At 43.8% G+C, this 19,465-nt stretch overlaps 1 protein-coding gene across 2 annotated transcripts in view; it reads right to left on the bottom strand.

The window, feature by feature from the left end:
- LOC106745599 (ensconsin-like) overlaps positions 1–19,465 on the bottom strand; it is a 182,649-nt gene that overhangs the window by 161,798 nt on the left and 1,386 nt on the right. Inside the window, exon 1 of one of the 2 annotated variants that reach the window (XM_014621346.1) lies at positions 9,754–10,945. The exons of the other annotated variant lie outside the window; for it this stretch is intronic. Within the exon in view, the coding sequence (XP_014476832.1) occupies positions 9,754–9,796 (43 nt within the window). The 5' untranslated portion in view covers positions 9,797–10,945. Of the gene's footprint in view, positions 1–9,753; positions 10,946–19,465 lie in introns of those variants that run through there. 2 annotated transcript variants of the gene reach the window in all.

The following is a 19,465-nucleotide window of genomic DNA, read 5'->3' as shown; positions in this document are numbered from 1 at the left end:
CGTCGCATTTAACATCATTGGCCTCCGCGCGTCAGCGCGTTGGCCGTGCCGGATAACTTGTTCGTTCCAGCCGCGCCATGAAGGCTCACGTCTGTCATGTTTATGTAATCATATAATGAGACGTGAGCGAGGTCGTCGTCTGTACTGTTCTTGCCCGCTCTCGCTCCCGAAGGGATACCTGAAGAGCCGCGGAGAGGCGAGAGAAGAAGAGAAACAGAAATTCTGCGGCGCAAAAAACGGTTCTATTCGATGCGTCTTAAAAGCAGCGGATATCCTCTTAACCGTACAGTTACGTTCTCCTCGCCTTTTAACCATGGCTCTTCCACAATCCGACTTAATCTCAGTGGACAACAGAACGATGCTTGTTCTCCGGGGGTTAAATACAGTGCCAACGAACAACGAGACGTCCATCGATTGTCCGTCAGGATTAAGTCGGATCTAAAAGACCCGTCATTAAGTGCGAGTAATGCAGTTGCCCGCCAACGTCAAACAATTCAGTAGAGGAACGGAGCGAGGAAACTTTTATTTCAAGCCTAGTTACGCGAAGAGAAATGTTTGCAGCAACCGGCTGCAAAACTAGCCAATTTCAACCTGTTTGTAATTTTTCACGAGTTCACTTGAAACATCAAGTTATGTCTACATATAAAGCTGGTCTTGCAAATTATGGACTCAGCTGACTTTAGCCATAAATTGACTTTAAACCTGCCGAAGGATCTGTGGTTGAAGGCGCATCCGCTGGTTTAAGACGCGATGTGAACAATCGCTAAGAGCAAAGAAAGTCGACGGGGGTGAACGACCATGGCGGACAATCCGCTCTCGCGTACAAGACGTTCCGGGCGATTTCCTCATTTGTCGGCGTTTGATCCGCTGTGACGATTGCACAAGGGTCCGACACGAGGAGAAAGCCCCGAGGCGAGACGGAAAATACGTGGGTGGTTTTTGAGCGAAAGACGACTCGGCGGTTTCGCAAACGAAGAGCCTTTGTCGCGACGCGCACTGAACGAGCGTCTGTCAACTTCCTCTTAGGAAAGAACAGGCTCTTCCTCTGTCCCTTTGTAGCTCGAGCAAAACCTTATTTCCGATCAACCGGCTAAACGTAAGTACAAAATCCTACACAAATTTTATACTCAAAAAAAAAAAAAAATAACGAAGTAAAGACGGTCGCTGCTGTTGTGTCGAACCTTTCGCTTTTGAATCATTCCTAAATATGTTAATTTTTTTTGTATATCTATTAAAACATTTACAATTGCTTGTATTATTTGACTATATTTGTATTATATACACGATTTGTATATTTGAAACTAAACTTCGCTGGGAAGAATTCTCCAAGATTTGCGAATTCTTGAAGCTAGAGGATTCTTGGTAGTTACACAGCTGCCACCATGCGTAAGAGTATTACATATCAATACACGAGCGCACGTATGCCGCGAAATTATCTCACCGCAATTAGAGTTATGACCAACGATTTATCTTCGACCCAACATCTCTCCAGAAACAAATTGCTTCGAACACATTCCGCGATCGTTTATCACGCTGTTAAGAAATCTGTCGACCAAGCCTATGTTACGTAGATCAATTTCTATCGGAGCTTCGGACTACTATACGCGAAATCCACTTTCCTGAAATTATGCCGCGCCCAACGCGGAAACGAAGCAACGCTATCGATCATCGTTTGATAAAAATACCGTGCCATTACGAACACCGAATGGTCCAGAAATATCCCTTTTTGTCAGCTACGTTGGTAAGTATGAAATAAATTTCTCTCGAATAAAAATTTCTTCGAGAATATTACTTTCATTTTTGGATGACGCTTAAATAAATTCTCTAGAAAATATGGATTCCAGATTGATTATCGAATTTTCAAGATTAAATATGTCTTAATCGTTGCGATACGCGATTTCAATCCAAGTGAAGTTCGCTCAAAATTAAATGAAGAATGAGACTTTATATTCTATTTCTACGTTAAGAAAGTCCGACCGGTCGAAGGCCTTTAATATTTCTTCGGAATTCACAAAATTCTATTCTCTCCTGGAGACTGAAACTAACGGCATTTTTTTTTAATTTTGCCTTTGATACTTGCAACGGAGAGCGAGTGCGCGTCGAATATACCACATATAAAGTATTACGGTCGCGAGAACGATTAAAAAGTTTGCGAGCTAGCCATAAACGAACTTAGGATGCAATTAAAGGAAATTTAACGAGCCTCTTATCGTTATCCAGAGTTGCCGTTCAGAAAATTAGTCGGACACGCTCAAGGAAGCTCATCGTTTCCGGGAGGGCTTAATCTCTTCCTGCCACGAAATCGAAGAATTCGCCACGGTGATCTCGCCGCGTGTTTTCTCTCTCTTCTCTCTCTCTCTCTCTCTCTCTCTCTCTCTCTCTCTCTGTTTGAAGAACCGTTTCGCTCGCGATCACGTTTGCACACGGCGAGAATTCTGTTGAATTTATGAATAACGCGTGTGATGGAAGTAATTAGGAAATTAAACACTCGACTCGATGGATATTAACAAGAATAGATGCGTTGCGTGTAAAATAGCGCGAGGGATGGCGAACACGAAGCTCGCGAGAGCAAAAGGCATCGAGAAGCAACATTATACATCCCATATAATACGCGTGTAATGTTGTAACATGCGAAAGACACACATATACCTATGCGTGAAAGAGTTTATAAGAACGGTCTCTGCGCGAGACCCTTCCGCTAGCCGAACATTTCCTCGCGCGTGCAGTCTACTAGCGCACGCGTTGAATTATGCGCCGTTGAATTATGAATGGCACGGGATAATGGAAATAATTAACGGCGTCCGATTCGCGGATGCTAATGAGCCGGCGAGACGGTTTGCTGCTCGCATTAATGCGTATCCCGCGGTGGGGAATCCTCGGCCGTCTTCGCTGCGCCGAGCCGCGCAAGACGCGCTTTAACAAAATTGTCTTCCGCAATTACCGGCGGACCTGCCGCTCCGCCGCGAGGTAAATTCGCACGCTACGCGGGCGGCTGATCGAGCGCGGTTCGGGGCTAACACACGCGACGGGAAAGGTGAATTTCGATTTCACCGGGTCGACAACGTGACTCTCAGCGAACGCGAACCAATGAAATTAACGGTAACGTATAACCGTTATTAGATATTTTCCGTAAGACACGTCTATTAAACGCGCTTTCTCCGAGATTCCGCAGGTGAACCTTGCAGATATTGAAAGGTCGAAAAAAAATGAGGTGTTCCCACCCACGATACATGCTATTGCGCGAGGGATGATTTCTCGTTGATACATTGAGAGATTCGTTTAGTTGGCTCAAATTAAATTCCTGCTTGGACATAAGCGAACAAATGTTTTCCTTATAAGAACAAAAGTTTCGTCCTTTGGAACGAACATGAAAATGGTACGATTCAGATTTTTGACAAAGTTTATCACGAAAAGTAAAATATTAAGGAGACGATATTTTAGAGAAATAACCGAATGAAATTTCTTCTTCAAGTGAAATTATTCGAATACTTCTATCGTTTGGATTCTTTTATCGAACATACCCTTTTTACTTATATGGCTACAGTGTTGTTCGGCCAATCTTCTTCTTTCAGTGAGAGGTGCAATTTGCAGTGACACGAGGTGACTCGTGCGCACAGGCGTGGAAATCTGCCCGCGAGAAATCTGATCGTTTGTGATAGCGGACTATTGCCGCGGAACCGTTCCCCTGGCACGGATTCCTCGATCCACGATCGGGAAATGCACCTTCGTCGAGCCACCTATCGTGGGAATCTATCAGGTGGATCGGACCTGCCCGCCGCTGACCCGCACGCACCGCTAATCCGCGCGCCGCATGACGCGGGGCTCGAATGTATTTTAACTTGCTTTGCTTCGCGTGTTTCTCGCGCCAATGAATCAGACGCTATTCATTGAGCATTGAATGCTAAGTAGCTCGTTTTGCGTAAAGGTGGACGCGCGTGGTTGCTGCGGCCGCGCGCAATTAGTATTTTACCCGCGACGCATTCTGTCAGTCCGCACTCGTTTCGATAGAAGATTATCTCGAACTCTTGCGTGGCCGATGATTATACCGGCGACGATTATTGCACAGCGGTAGCGTTTAACGCGCAAGTCGGCGGATAATAAGGAAACCGCAACGGCAGAATTCAGCGATAAGTCTCGCTGAACGTTCGCGCGGGTTTAGAGAGAGAAAAGAAAAGAAACGTGTCAAATACTTTAAGCGATTCTATCGCAACGTTATCTCCATCGCGAAACCGGCCGCGTATCAATAGAATTCCGCCTTAATTAACTCTCACGGCTCGCGTAACTCGTAATTCGGGCGGAGAGCGGCACGGGCCGGTCGTTCGATCGACGTGTTAATTAATCGAAAGTTCCCCGGTATTCTCGCGCGATATCACGCGGTAGAAAGCCGCGTTCGTTCCGAAAGAAAGAAGCGCAAACACACTCACCCCTCTCGCGCAGACTCCGTTAACTCCGTTTCGCCGTGTACGCACAGTACGTATACACGCATACGTTTCTCGTCGAAATTATTAATTGTTGCATCTGCTGGCACTTACCTGAAACAGAAAGAGTTAATGCACAACATTAATTTCATAATTTTTGCGGAAATATCGCGGAATTCACCTCTTCCGAGTACGCGGGCAAACCCTTCCCCAGTGATATCGCGGACTCGGCTTATTTCGCGTTATTACTACGTATATACGAGTGAGCGTCCTCATCCTGCGCGCGTCGTAATTCCCTCGAAAAACAACGAGTGTCGTATAGGAAACGTAAACTAAGTAGCGGCGAAATACCGCGGCATTCGCACGCAAAACTCGCGCGATTAATGCTTACGTTGCAATTGATGGCCGGCGCGATATCGATCTGCGATATCCGCCGCTGCTTGCGGCTTGCGGAAGATAAATTCCGAAGTTACCACAAAGCTACCTCGAATCCGGCGATTATAGCGACTCTTCTTCCTACTTCGCTATGCACGCCGCTACCACGCTACCTACCATCACAACCGCCGCCGGTGGTGGTGTATCGCGTGAGCACGCAAGCTGCAAAACAGAATTCACGCGGCGCGGTCGCGCATTTCGTTTCATGCTAGGCTTCACGGTAGATCGCGGGCGATAGAAGAAACATTCAAGCTCCTCAAGCGCCTCGTCTCGCTATCCACCCTACATTTTGCATCCGTCATGAATATACTCAGCGTTTAACGGTTATGTTACACTCGTTACGCTGAAAAATCGCGCTAAACGCACGCACGCACGTCGCTCCTAAGTCACGCTTCTCGCTCGCCGATTTCCGAGGAGAGCTCTCGTCTTTCTTTCTCCATCTCTCTTTCGCAAAGCAATCTCAACGAATCGATTCTAAATAATAAATAAGATGCGATATTCCGTCGGTAGCCTTTGTTCGACGGTCCGAGAGTGCCCCGGAGACCAGAATTCGATTTGTTGAACTATTTATTTTCGTCGTGCCGTGTGTGTTTTGGCGGTACGTATATTCCGTTACCACATCATACAATCAGATACTGGTGTTGGGTATTCTCTTTTACGGAACTTCTGGAACTGAATGAGAGAGAAAGAGAGAGAGAATATTCCGTTCCTAACTGTACACTGATAGTTAAAAATGTGAAAGAAGAATGGAGAAAAGAACAGGGATGAAGAAACGATTACAGAATAAACGTCCACACTGTATTATCCCATTATACTTCCCCTCTTTTCGCGCGAAAGACAACGTAAAGTCCGAAGGAAATTCATTTCGAATTTTTTCGCGGCGTGCGGGTATTTCAAGCGCGTTAATTATCGCGGCGCGATTCGTAGGAGTAGAAAGTAATCCTGGTGTAACTATCGAAGAGAGGAAGACTTAATGCCTCGACTCAACCTTTCGCCGTGGACCCCGGCAGCTGGGAGTACGAAATACCACACTGATACTTCGATGCCTGTGTAGCCTCCTCATCGGTGTCCGAAGTGTTCCCAAGCTGTCCACCGACGGATAATCTTTAATTCCGCATTGCGCGAAAGGCCAAGAATTCCAAAAAGTCACGCCGCTCCTCGCGATCGCGAGAGACGCGTCCCAACGTGTACGCATCAAACCTCCCATCGAAATTTAAAAACATCTCGTATTCGAACAACACGGTTAAGTCGAATATTAACGACCACGATGCTGGTATCATAGCGCGCGCGTTTTGCAATTTGCGCAACAATATAATTAACTGCCTCGCGATCTGTCGTCGCGCTCGACTGCGTTTTACCACTTTATGCCCGATGGAACAACATAAGTAACGACAATACCATTAGCAACGAGCCTATTTTTGTAATTCACAATTCCATTCAATTACGATCCGCGAGGTTCTCGAAGTGGCAGGATATCGGCCGGATTGAAAGGGAAAACGCAGCTACGTATTTTTCCAATAATCTGTAAAAAGCGCCAAGAACAATGGAATCGCCAACGCGAGCGTGCACAATAATGCAAATGCACCGGAGATTTCTCCGTTCGTGCATATGGCCGGAAAGGGAGAAGGACGAGGGCGAACCGCGTCGTTTGTATTCTGCCGATGCGAAATGTACGTTGACCTAGGCCGTGGATTATGCGTTTTGCCTTAGCGCAGCGTGCGTTCCGCGACAAAACACGAGGAGCGCGACATCGTCGAGTGCAATCGTATTCGCGTACGTGCTCCACATGGTGACAATCTTCGTCTAACGAGAGAGGAAAATCGGCCTGAAATTATGGAGAACGCGCACGAAGTTAATAACGAGCAGGTAGTTCGAGGCAACTCATATCTTTGAAACGACTAAAAGATCTTCTATCCTTTCGTGTCTGTATTTTTAGATTTCATCGCACGAATAAGGGCGTGTACGTCACGAAACTACATTTGGCTGGTTCCAGGATCAATCTGTTTTTCGATACACAGTTGCAATGAAATTTAATTCTGTGGGTTGTCAGAAATATATCTGTGACTAGAAAAGAAAACTTCAGACGGTGATCACGCAGAGAAAAAAATGTCTTTGGATTTAATAAAATTTCCTTGATTAAAACAAATTTGTCTTTCGGAATAGAGCAAATAAACAAATATTTGATTCAACAAACAGGATTGTTTGGTTTCTTAAACAATAAATATCTTTACGTTAAATAACAACGAATTTCTTTTGTATATTCATCCAAATATTATAATGGTTATCACAAACAATAAATTATTTGAAATAAATAACACTATGTTAGAAAAAAACACATTAAAGAACTTGTTTCAATGAAGCAATATTGAAAATAAAATAAATTTCTTTATTAAAAACGAAGTATTATTTCTTCTAAATAATACTGTTTTTTTTTTCTATCAAACAACACAGTTATTCTAGTGAAACAACACTTTCATCGAAACAAAATGATATTTGACATTAAATTATATTGTTTATATCAAACAAATCTAAGTCAAACAAACATGTATACTAAATCCAAAGAAATCTTTTCCTCTGTGCAGAAAGTTAAAATTATCCCTCGCTTATACATCGTAGATTTCGAGTAAACCGCGCCCTTTGCACTTCCTTACGTGCTTCTCACGAGTATTATTCGTCGCATCTCCGTGAGACCATTTCTCTGATCTAAGTATTTGGAGCGCGCAGTCACCTCTCCGGTGAATACTGATACGTATCCTGAACATTGTTCTCTTGTGAAAAGCGTGCGGTTGGGTAACGCGTGAAAAATAAAACATTCCCAAAGTTTAACGTATCCTAATTCCGGCACAATTAAGAGTGGCTAATCACCGACATCGCACTAAGAATAGTGCACGCTTAATTGGAAGATGTTGGCCGATGATGATATTTCGCGTCGCGCGACTTTCCCGCTAGAAATATAACACTATAACACGGTCAATCACGTTGGTAATTAATTAATCGGTTAACGGACGCCGTAAGAACCCGACCTACTCTTGTCGTGATAAGTCGAAATTTATCGCGTATACGCGACATAACTTGTATTTCTTAAGATCTAATGTAACGCGTTACATCGAATAAACAATATACCTCATACTACATTAATACTCTGTATCGTTAAACACGCCTAACCACGGTTAACCGCGATATTATTAGGAAACAGTGAGAAATAAGATGTCTTTGTAAAGAGAGTTGCTCTATTTATGAGGAAAAAAAAGAAACACAGTTCTTTAAAAAGCGAGTAAAAAAGTTGGCAACCGTGATATCCGGTTGTCGTTAACTCGAAACTAGTTCTTATGGAATTAATCTCGACCCGTCTTCTCACATTTGCCGCGACTCAATTTTTTACCGCGTGTCAACCTTTGTTTCCTTTCTTTCTCTTTTCTGCAGAGGAGATACCTTGTATCGTAATGACGAAAGAATTGCGAGGGATCTTAGACGAACTGGTCCGTGAGCGAGGCGCTATGAGGTAAGGGGTTAACGACGTGATTTGACGGGTGGTCTCCGTGTCGGCAAGGAGATATTGCGGAATTCGCCGCGACGAATTTCAATCCGCCGCGCCTTCCGTCCGGTGTGAGGCGGGCCTTACACATACGGGGCATCAAGCCGGAATGCCATTAAGCCGGCTTCTCTGTCCCGAGTATATCAAAGTCGTCCCTCTCTATCTCTTGCAGTTTTTTAGCCAGCGCGATTACGTATCGCGCAACACGATCGAGTTCTCTGGAAGGATCGATGGTGGAGGACTTTCAACCGCGCGTGAACGCTCCAGCCGGCCTCCAGAGACTTCAGTGTTTTTCGACGAATGCGCGCGCGACACGTACGTGTACTTTGCAATTATGCCACTCGACTGAAAATAAAGCAACCAGCCCGCGCTAGACGGAGCAAACGTGCTCCGAAAGGTGAAATTATCGCGGGAATTACAATTCCGTGCTTCGTGCGGTACAATTACCATGTAGATTAGATGGTAAGTGCAGACGAAGGGGACGTATCTCGTATTCTTACGAAACTTCAATTGTATTTAAATTATTACTCCGAAATCTACGCGTGAGATCGGTTTAATGGTGAAGGAAAATGATGCTCGATAGATCTGTATTAGATCAACACGATAAGCATCAGGCAAATTTTGAAACTCGGTAACTCCTAATCATTCGCATTCTTTTAACAGATTCGATCGGTATTACGGTTTTCTGCTGCATGAGAGAAATAACCGATCGGAATATTAAGGTCAGTTCACTTCATCCGGTATTTTCACCTTGCCAGGTCGTTACGTCGTAATACACTTGCTGTCGTAATTATAGGTTATTCGCTCGAGTTTGTTTAGCGCTGTGCAATTCATTAGGACAAATCCCTCGTTTCCTCCGCGCGGCCGAGATAAATCGCGCCTCTCCGCATGTTCTATCGCGCACCACCAGCCTGCGAACGCGGAACACCATTGCGCAATAATTATGCGACTCGGCTTAATGACGACGTACTTGTATAGTTGTCGGCTATCTGTACCCTTTCTTCCCATAATAATAATTTTAAGTACAATGCACCTTGTATAACTGAGCACTATGCCCAGATTTCATCAAGTAAAAAATAAAAAAATAAAACAAGAGAAACTTATATGTATATACATACAAGTTTCCTCAAAATTAAAAAAAAAAAAAGGTAAGAAATTTTAATATTAAACATAATCTTGGTTGCATGTTAACCTTTAGTTATTTTTTCGCGCATTTCTTCTAGAACTTTCAATATCTTTTAAATAATTGTTTATAATCTTTAGAGATTCTCTGGATAAATATTTAAAATTCTTTTTGCATATATGCAAAACTGCGCACTAAGAGGTATCCTCCCGAAATTGACGTACAATCGATATCAGACCTACCTGAATCAGACTGCCCATATTTTGCGAGCATTGCGACCACCATTATCAGCTGTTGTTCGATACGGACACGAGAAACTCCTTCGCACTAACCGCCGGTAACAAGCCGGCACACGTATAATCCGCGACTCGTGAAATTATTCGATTCCGTATGGCCGAAAAAGGTGAGCGGAACGAGAGTGATTCCGAGTGTTACGACCCTCTATATGTACGGTGAATCACCAATTTAGGGCACAGTATAGGCACGTACTGCCTTCTTTATGAAGAGCTCGAGTGTAATTCGTGTCGTCGCATTAAAGCCGATTCAACTCACACGAGTCTTATTGGGAGTGCAAAAAAAGTTGATCTCTACCTTAGTTATTTAGTAACTCGCACAAGTCTCACTGGCAATACAAAAAGTCAACTTCTACTTGTTGTTTACAAGCCAGAAGATCGTTGCACAACAATAATTGACCGAAGAAAGAGCCGTTCGACGAAGAATAAAAACGCAACATTTAATTCGCTCGATCGGAGCGAAGAATCTTTCGGATGAAAATCCTGGACATTACAGAATTCTAGCACGAATCCCCTCTTAGAATGTAGAATCGCATTTCGCTTTGCAGCGGTGTGCAAATTTGCAGAGTGACACAAGAATAATGACTCTACTGTATGATGCAATAACGTGTGACAAGAGGGCAATATTCAAATGCAATGCGGACATGACTCACTGGTCACCGAAATATCCTGTTTCACGGTTTTCGCGCAACCTATCCGAAACTTCCTTTGCCGCAGACACCGTTTCCGCATGTAACCCCTTTTCCTCCGGATATGATTTCAATTGGATTGCGAACGTACGTTATTCTACGCTACAGCAACAACCGAGATCGAAGAATCGGTTATTCCTTCGACAATATAAGCGGCAATATAGAAAGCTCGACGTACAAAAGCTCATCCATCGAGAGAAATAAAACAAATGAGATATAAGACCGAACACTCGGAAATACTCGACTTTTAATTTACGAAGATTACAGGGAGACACAATCGTGAGATCCTTTATGTATCTCTTCCTCTCAGGACACGCACACTGATCTCGGCAAAACACAGATCAATTTGGAGTGCCCCGCGCGTTCGCGAAGGTCGAAGAGCTCCGGAACCTCGTCCGCGTCCTTGACTTTCGCGTGGAAGACGCGTAACTGGCTGAACGCGCTCGTATCCAGGATCGGGACGAACGAGATTCGTTCTACGACTGCGTGAAGCCGAGTGCGGCTCTGCGATGAATCAACCCCCTCCCTTTCCCTACCGAGTCGATGTACCTCGACTACCCCCCCTCTCCTGTCCTGTCCCTTCCGCTGCATCCGACGCTCTTTCACCGCCCTCTCGAACGATAAGTGATAACGGACCGACGTCGCGACGGCTCTTAGAAAGGGTCATGGCGACGCAGTGTCGGAAGTTCTATTTACAGGCACGAGTTCGATTACGCGAAGAGAGAGAGAGAGAGAGAGAGAGTGCAACAGTTTATATTAAAATAGCTCGGTTCTTCAATATATGATTGCAGATATACATCTTGATTGAAAAATTGATAAAGATGCAATTTCCTCGATTGCCGGCGTCAGGACGTAAGCGCATCAACGCGAATTTACATCGGAAATTGAAATCTTCTATAACGCCAAGAAGGTAATACGGTCGAGATTATGACCTGTTGCGGATCCACAACGTGATGCATTTGAAAGTCAAAGGCCACTTATACCGGAGGACTAGTGAAAATGGGAGGGAAACGCCGGAGTGAATGTTGGGACACGTCGATTTGTGGTAATTCGTAAGAAAATGCAGGTTGCACGACGTCTGGCGGAACAATGTGCTAACGTTGCGGAAAGAGACGAGGGAGAAACATGATGGCAAAAGGTACGAAGGTTGCACTCCGTTCACCGTTGGACATTTTCTTTTTTAACTGTAAGTTCGAGACGACGCGTGACGACATTGAATAGGCAGCATGCCAACGACTGAGTCAAGCTACGCGTCAGGAGTGCACGCGAAATTCATGTTAATACTTGATGAATCCTACGCCTATTTCTGCCCTGTAGCACACCTGGTAGGATAAACCAAAATACTCATCTACGCAATAAGTTGAATGATTCAACTCGGTGGAGACGTGTCTCGAGTAAATTGCAACGAATTTACTTGTGCTTTCTCCGCACGCGATGAAATGACTAGTCATTCGCGAATTAATTTTTAGAAACACGAGTAGTCCATATTCCCCGTTTAATTTTTCGCGGTACTGATTCAAGGAACAAATGACTAAAACTATGTAACTTCTCGGAGATCGAGATCGTATCGAATAAATTTTCCATCGAAAAAAAGTCTCGACTCTAAACTGAATCAAGCGAGATCCATAGACGATATTTTATCGACGATTATTTACGAGGCAGAAAAGATCGATGACCGTCTCTATTCCTGACTGCACCGACAAGCAAGCGAACAGAAAGCGCGTTTTTACTAGGCGAAGCTATCGCGATGAAAAAGAAAGAGAGAGAATGTCTCGCCACGTGGCATCGTAAAAAAAGTAAAAATTCGCAGTGGCGTTGCGGATAATTATCATGCTCGCGAGCATAACTCACGATCTCATACCGCACGAGCGTACCACATGCCGCGCGAGCGATGCAACTTTCACGGAGCCACGGAGCAGAATTGCTCGACGGAGCGGACAACAAATGACCGATGGTGCCTGGCGCGTGCATAGAAATCGGTGGAACGGGGTTGGTTCGTCATGCGATCGCGGCGCGTTTAATGCGCGGACGTGTGAAAACGTGACCGCGAGAGGTTTCTCGCTGTAACGCTATCGAGGAAGAGAGCGAGAGAGCGAGAGAGAGACTTTCCTCCGAGTCGATTTCTAACGTCGTCGGATGCGAATAGATACGAGGCGAGAGAACGCTCCCGCTTTGCATAGAGTCGCGACGCGTTACTTCCGCGCAATTTCCAGGCAAGCCAAGTAGAGAAGTTCGAGCGAAAGGTATCGATGGAATTTATTACGGGATACTTTTTACATCACCCGAAGCCTCGCGAGAATTTTCGACTTAGGTGTTCCTTTGCTCTAAGTTCTAAGAATTCGTTAAATATTCATTAAAATCGGAGAATTCCTCTATAATACATTATTTTACATATCTTGAACACATATCGCTGCCCACATCCTGACTTCCTGTGTCCTCCGCTCCTGGCTTCTCGACCCGCACCCTGGCTGCTCCAACGCGACACTGACACTCATACTCACGTAGATACGATTTGATTCAAAATACACGTGTTAAATAATCGATCTGACGAGAACCCGGTTACATAATTCAAGAACTGGCAAATATTTTAACTCTAGCTGGCCACACTTTTTTTCGAGTCTTTAATTCGTTACATTCCGGTCCGTGAGGCCGCTCAACTTTGTTAACTTCCATGTTCACGTTCATTTCCATTCTAATTAATATTTTTAAGCTTGTTATGTGGGAATTGGAAATACAGAGTTTTAATAAGATGTTTATGATATTAGGCCAAGAAAATGATTTGCGTTTAAACTAAATTTATTATTATAAGAAAAAGAATGTTTTGCGAAAAAATTCACAAATAGTCTTGTAAATGCGACTTGAGAAAAAATAAAAATCGCTACAGCGAACATCTGATACTTTAAGAAGGGAAAAAAAAAGAGAGAGAGAGAGAGAAACCTAAAAAAACAGAGAAACATTTGGCAGTCCACTGTATCGAAATGTGGCGAATTAGGGTTAATCGCTTGATGGAAATGATAATGAACACATCGATACACGTATTCAGCGGTATGCGTGTCGTTGGCCGGTTCGAAACGTAATAAACGTAATAAACACGCGGAAAGCTCGCGAGAGTACATTTAGCCGCCTTGCGAAGGTCCAGAATATTTTGAAAGTATAATTGCTCGGCTACTTAATGAGAATCACGATTGGCAATCGACGATAGATAACATCGCCTTTTTTGCCTATTGTTGATCTTTCGCGCGTCGCGTACTTTTCCATGATTGCATATTTGTTACGCATGAGCTAGCAAGCGACGCGCATCCACGTAAAGTACATGTATGATGCGTTAGTTATGATTCCTGTCGAGTAATTAAAATATTTCACTGACTTTTGCAATATTCAATCGGGTTCTTGTCGCTATCGCGTTAATTAATATACGTTTCTCCGATCAGATCGCATCCATGTGTGAGTGTTGCGAGTTAGTGTACGAAGTACGCTAACCACAACGAGCAGCGGAGAATAGAATGCTGGATCGGAAAGTCCGAAGCGGGAAGCGATATTATATATCTTAAAATATCATGATATCATTTGTTATACAAACAATTTCCAATATTAACAGATGTTTGATAAAATCTCCGGAATTATTGGGCCATTTAATATTAGTTTATCTTATATCTTTAGCTAAATAAGGCAAGCTAAATTAGGCAATTAATACGTTGCTTATTGAAATTAAAAACAAAGATTAAATGCAAGCAGTATATCAAGATAATCGAATATTAAATAATTCTCAAATAAATGATTCTTTTTTAAGAGACCCAACACAAAGAAAATGACAAGTTACTATTTATAGCATCCAAATAAAATAAAATAATAGATCGTATAATGTTATATCTTGAGATTCTCCAAGAGCCCTTCAAGTTTGACGGAATTCACAAGATTAATGTAGAACCAATATTTCGGCTCAAGCGTGACACCTGAAGGAATCGATACGAAGAAAGGAGAGAAACGTGTACTATAATGATAATGCACAGGATGTTCTAACCTTATCGTACGGAAGAGGTTCGCTTTGCAAAAGAGGTAGGATAAGTCGACGTCATTGCCCCAGGATTTACATCGACGACGATGGGAAAAGCGAGACGATGACCGGGATATATCCTGCGAGGAGATACGCTTATCGAGTAGCGTGGTGTCACTCGAAACGAGTCACCGCGAGGCAACAAGGTTGATGATCGAAAATACAACTCGAAACGGATACGATTTAGCTCGAAGGGAAGGAAGAGAGAGAGAAGGCGATATATATTTAAGTCAAGTATATGAGTAACGCTATCTCTAAACGTTTATTAAGAGTATGGGAAACATCATTACACGCAATAGACAAGGAGTAAAAATCGGAACAGACGCATGCAAACGCGGATGAATACATCGCGAAAAATGATAATGCATATTATTTAATATATGCATGTTATCAACTTATGAAGACGTATAGAAAACTGGTTTTAAATAGAGAGAGAAAGAGGATAAAGGATCTCAAGTCGCCTAATGGATTACTTGAGATTACTCAGCGGAAAGTAATCTGAAATCTGAAGGGTCTTGCGTAAAAGAGGAAGGAAAGGTGAGACAGAAAACCGTACGAGACCCGCATAATAAGCAGGTATGCAAATATAGAAGTGCGCGAAATCGCGGATTATTAACTCGGCGTAATCAGCATGCATTCTCGTGCGAGAGTCGCGCCGCAAATAACGAGTCGCTTCCGAGTCGATAGAGGCGCACCGCAACGAGGATCGAAGGAGACGCGTCGATTGGATCTTATCACGCGAATTATGCATAATTACATCGACGAACGGAGTTGAGAATTAGATCTTTATGCTCAATCGTCTATTTACCTTCTTCTTGCGCCTGACCGGCGATCGCGGTACGAGAAACGGCAACTTCTCGGCGGAAAAGGCCGGCCGAAAACTACCGTCCGGTCGATGATTACGTAACGGTGTTAAAATAATTAGTGCGTATTACGTGTAGCGCTGCGCTGAACGCCGCCGTAATTGGTGGACGCTGCGCGTCGACAGGCGAGAATGAGCACGATGCGAGCCGGCGATACGTCGCGATGAAACACGGTGGCCGGCGAGATGAGATGCAAATTTTCTCGTTACGTATCCTCTCGTTAGTTCACTGCCTGAATCCGGCCGCCGTCAGACGTTTTCTCGTTTAATAAATCTCAATTTATTCTCAGCGGCGATAAAGCTAATTAATATAAATGAAGAGGCGAGCCGAGATGAAAGGGATAAAACGAAATTTACGAGGGAGAATTATCTTCTTAAGTAAATTATTATCTTATCTATTGCTTATTGTCTCGTGTAAGGAGTGATGAATCATGCGTGCGAATTCGCTGGGAAGATAAGAAAGAGCGACGAGAGGTGACAAAAAGGATAAAGCGAGACGATCGAAAGTTTCCGCGACGCGATTGCGACGAGCGAAACAGCGTTGGAAAAATTTATGCAATCCACATATCCAAGGGAACGAGATTCGCGGAGGGTGAGTCATCATGTATGATATCGATCCACCTACATTGTAGATATCCGCGTGCAGGCAATACACTCTAGAGTTCGCGCCGCAGAGACTTGCAGCTATCGATGCGACGAGACGGCCGGCCGATTCATTAAAACGGCACCACGAGCACTCCCTCTGCCGATTCGACGTGGCTGGCGAATGCCGACCAATTTAAAGCGTTCCGCATAGTTTCCTGTTTATTACGTCCCCGATGTCGGCACGATCAATGGCTGCGTGACCCTGACGCGAGCGAAATATCACGCAAAATCGTGATCGTCATTTAACTCTTAAAGACCTGTTAGCTTTGATGCTAACCTTTTACCTTCGGAAATTAGACAGACAATTTATCACCGGCGTTGCTTCGACAGCGAGTCGCACGAATCAATGCGCGAAACGCGAGTGGCGATAATTCTGGGATATCCTACGCGTGTACGCGATACTTTCGAATCTCTCTCGTGAATGAAGAGTTGTACAATGCTCGGACGAATGCTGCGAGCTTGCCAGAAAAGAAGCGGAGTTATTTTGGCATGGGCCAAAGTCGAGTATCAATCTCTCGATTTAATTGGAGATAAGTATCAAGAGGGAGAGGAGGTGGGGGGGAGGCATAGAATACACATGTGTGCGTGACAGCACACGTGTGTGACGTTGAAAGTGACTAGAGCGGAGCCGATGCACGCGTACACTCACACGTACGCCGCGCGGTACAACAGGCATTATTATAAATTGCCTTTTGAAAGTACATGGCACGGGAATCCGACATTGAGGGATTAACGATGGAAAGCGGCACGCGATGGAATTATCAAAGCCAGTAATAAATGATCAGATTTTTAAACGCAGACTTCGGACGGGGGCGAACAACAATGCCGTACCGTTACCGAGGCGCACAATCATACGGGTGTTGCGAGAATAAATAACTGCAACCTACTTAAGAGCCTTCGTTACACGCTACCCGTACCGCCAAAGCACTATCAATCAGAAACACGAGCGCGTCGTCTCGAATGATCGAGTCAACAGGCTCGTAATGTTACGATGAGAAAGAGAAAGAGAGAGAGACGTTACTCCATACAATGAACCGTCGTAGCTGCGGAGTTTACTTCGAGGTCGAACTTATGAACTCCTCTTGACTCTGCTACCAAGTTTCTTTTTAAATCGGACGTTAAGCCATGAAGGTAAGTATTCAAAGAGATTCGGAGTAGCGATATGGAAATTATTCGTGAGCCATGCTTATCTCCATATATGCACTCATGTATTTCTGATTAAGTTGTGACACAACGTACGCTCGACCCCTTTCGACGAATTCATACGAGCTTTACATCTCAATGGGGATCGATATGCAAAGTTTGCCACAGGGTGTCATTCGATATTTATAACTGATCGTGGATCATCGCGAAGTTCGCAAAGTCAACGTCGAGATTGCAAATTGATAATAACAAACTGTGCTCGCTGTCGACGCTTGTTCGTTATAAAAATACACCGGTAAGAATTGCCGATCGGGATAGAATAGGCGTCAGGTAACGGTATAATACCTTGTTTTGCACAAAAATACACGAGTGCGCATTCCGGAAAAGTCTCGTTAAAATGTTGAAACTGACCGTGAAACTCGACTCGAACGACTGAAGTGTAACGCGACATTACGTCATAACACATTACAAGTACGCTGCAAAGTGCATGATCATTATAACGCGCAGGCGTATCGGCAAGGATAAAGACGAGAGAAAATAGAGGATCGTCGGGAATTTATTTTGGAAGAAAGGCAGGGACCGTTGTGTTTCCACAAACGCGCCGTAATCGGCCAACTTCCTTCCGTTAAAAAGCCGCTGAACCATGCCGGCACACGTGAGACCATCTGGCGGATACGTAAAGCGACCGATGTAACTTACAACGTGGAAACCGCACGCGCGAGGAGTTGTATTAAGCGGATCCTGCTACAACGTTTCTCAACCGCATTATATATACCACCGATATATGCGAATACGGAACATTCCTGGATAGCGGCGACAATTATCGTCAGTAGTTATGGTATTATTACGCGCAGCGTCAAAACAGTAATTATCTATCGCTCGACACTCTCTATGTCAGGGTTATCGAGCTAAAGACTTGCGTCGTTGAACGTATAAATAAGAATGATCTCTTTCTCTGACTCAAAAAACCGTCGTCTAATTTCAAAGCAAACGCTATTTGAACAAAGTTTCTTTTCGCATGTGCTTTATAAATTTACGGGCTCACATATGATCTTTATGTAACATTAGTAATAATAAAGTAAAAGAAATCTCGTAGAGATAAAATTTTATTAACCTAAAAACTTTTTATACCCAGGGTAGAGAATTTCGAATATTATGCTCGCGTATACGTATATAATAAAATCTCTGTATTAATTACATTATATTACAGCAATTTTTATCGGTTTATCGGTTTACCACTGAATTCTTGATTGCGGCTGGCACACTCTGCAATAATGCAACGAAACCGAAACCGATAGTGATCGTGGGGATATCGGCGCGATAAGGGAATCGAAGCTATAGTCACGCGAAGCGAAGGCGTGCCACACAATTCTGCACGACAACTTTACGATTTATGTCCGATCGAGCCGAGTCAATATCTTCCGTTCGGTGTGGAAATCCGACGAGGTTAATCGTTGTGCTATTTACTGAAAAAGCCCCTTCGCCATAAATATCCGTTCGCGTCTCAAAATATCCTCGTTCTTCGCGGATCTTCGCAAAAATAAAACGCTGATCTTATCCGGCAGGATCTCCGGCTCGTCGAAGAAATTGCGACACGAGATAAAAATGAGCGAATTATCGTCACTCAAGACTCGTGGTTGTGTAATTTAGACGTTGAAACTCCGGAGAGGGAGTCTAAAGTATAGGCGTTCATGTAGAAGTTACAAGGTTCGAGTATAAATCGCATGCGAATGTGCATCGGACCGATGTGCAAAACTTGCATCGTTGCGGGACACGGCGCATCGTTGGACACGTATAACAGTTAATCTCGTTACGCGTAACGGACTATATCAGAAATATCAAGTGATCACCTCGCGATGTTCATTCGGCTCGTTCTGTTCGCTCCGTTTGATATATTGGGCGTCGTCCGCAATCATTTTCTAGTTTAGTTGCTTACTAATCCCGTTTACTATTATCACCCTTAATGAAGACAGGTAGAATGTAAGAGACCTCATTTATGGGGAATAATTGAACATTTTAGAATAGTCTTTCAGAAGTAAAGATAATTCGATAGTGATGCGCCGTTAGCTGATTACAGTACAGAAAATATCTAGATGTAATCTCGGATAGAGATCTCGTAAAGTATTTCGCACCTTCTAAAATCAACGTCAAGTCCAGGAAAGTTATAAATGGCCGAAGTTCGCATGTCATAAAAGTCAGGTTAGTGACTTAAGATAGAGTTAGAAGATAAGAGAATGTAAACACGACACTTGAAATAACAACTTGATA

This window comes from Dinoponera quadriceps, unplaced genomic scaffold (assembly GCF_001313825.1).
Source record: "Dinoponera quadriceps isolate SergipeBrazil2010 unplaced genomic scaffold, ASM131382v1 scaffold1476, whole genome shotgun sequence".
Taxonomy (NCBI): domain Eukaryota; kingdom Metazoa; phylum Arthropoda; class Insecta; order Hymenoptera; family Formicidae; genus Dinoponera; species Dinoponera quadriceps.
Note: the sequence above shows the minus strand (reverse complement) of the source record. Positions and strands in the feature narration are given on the sequence as shown.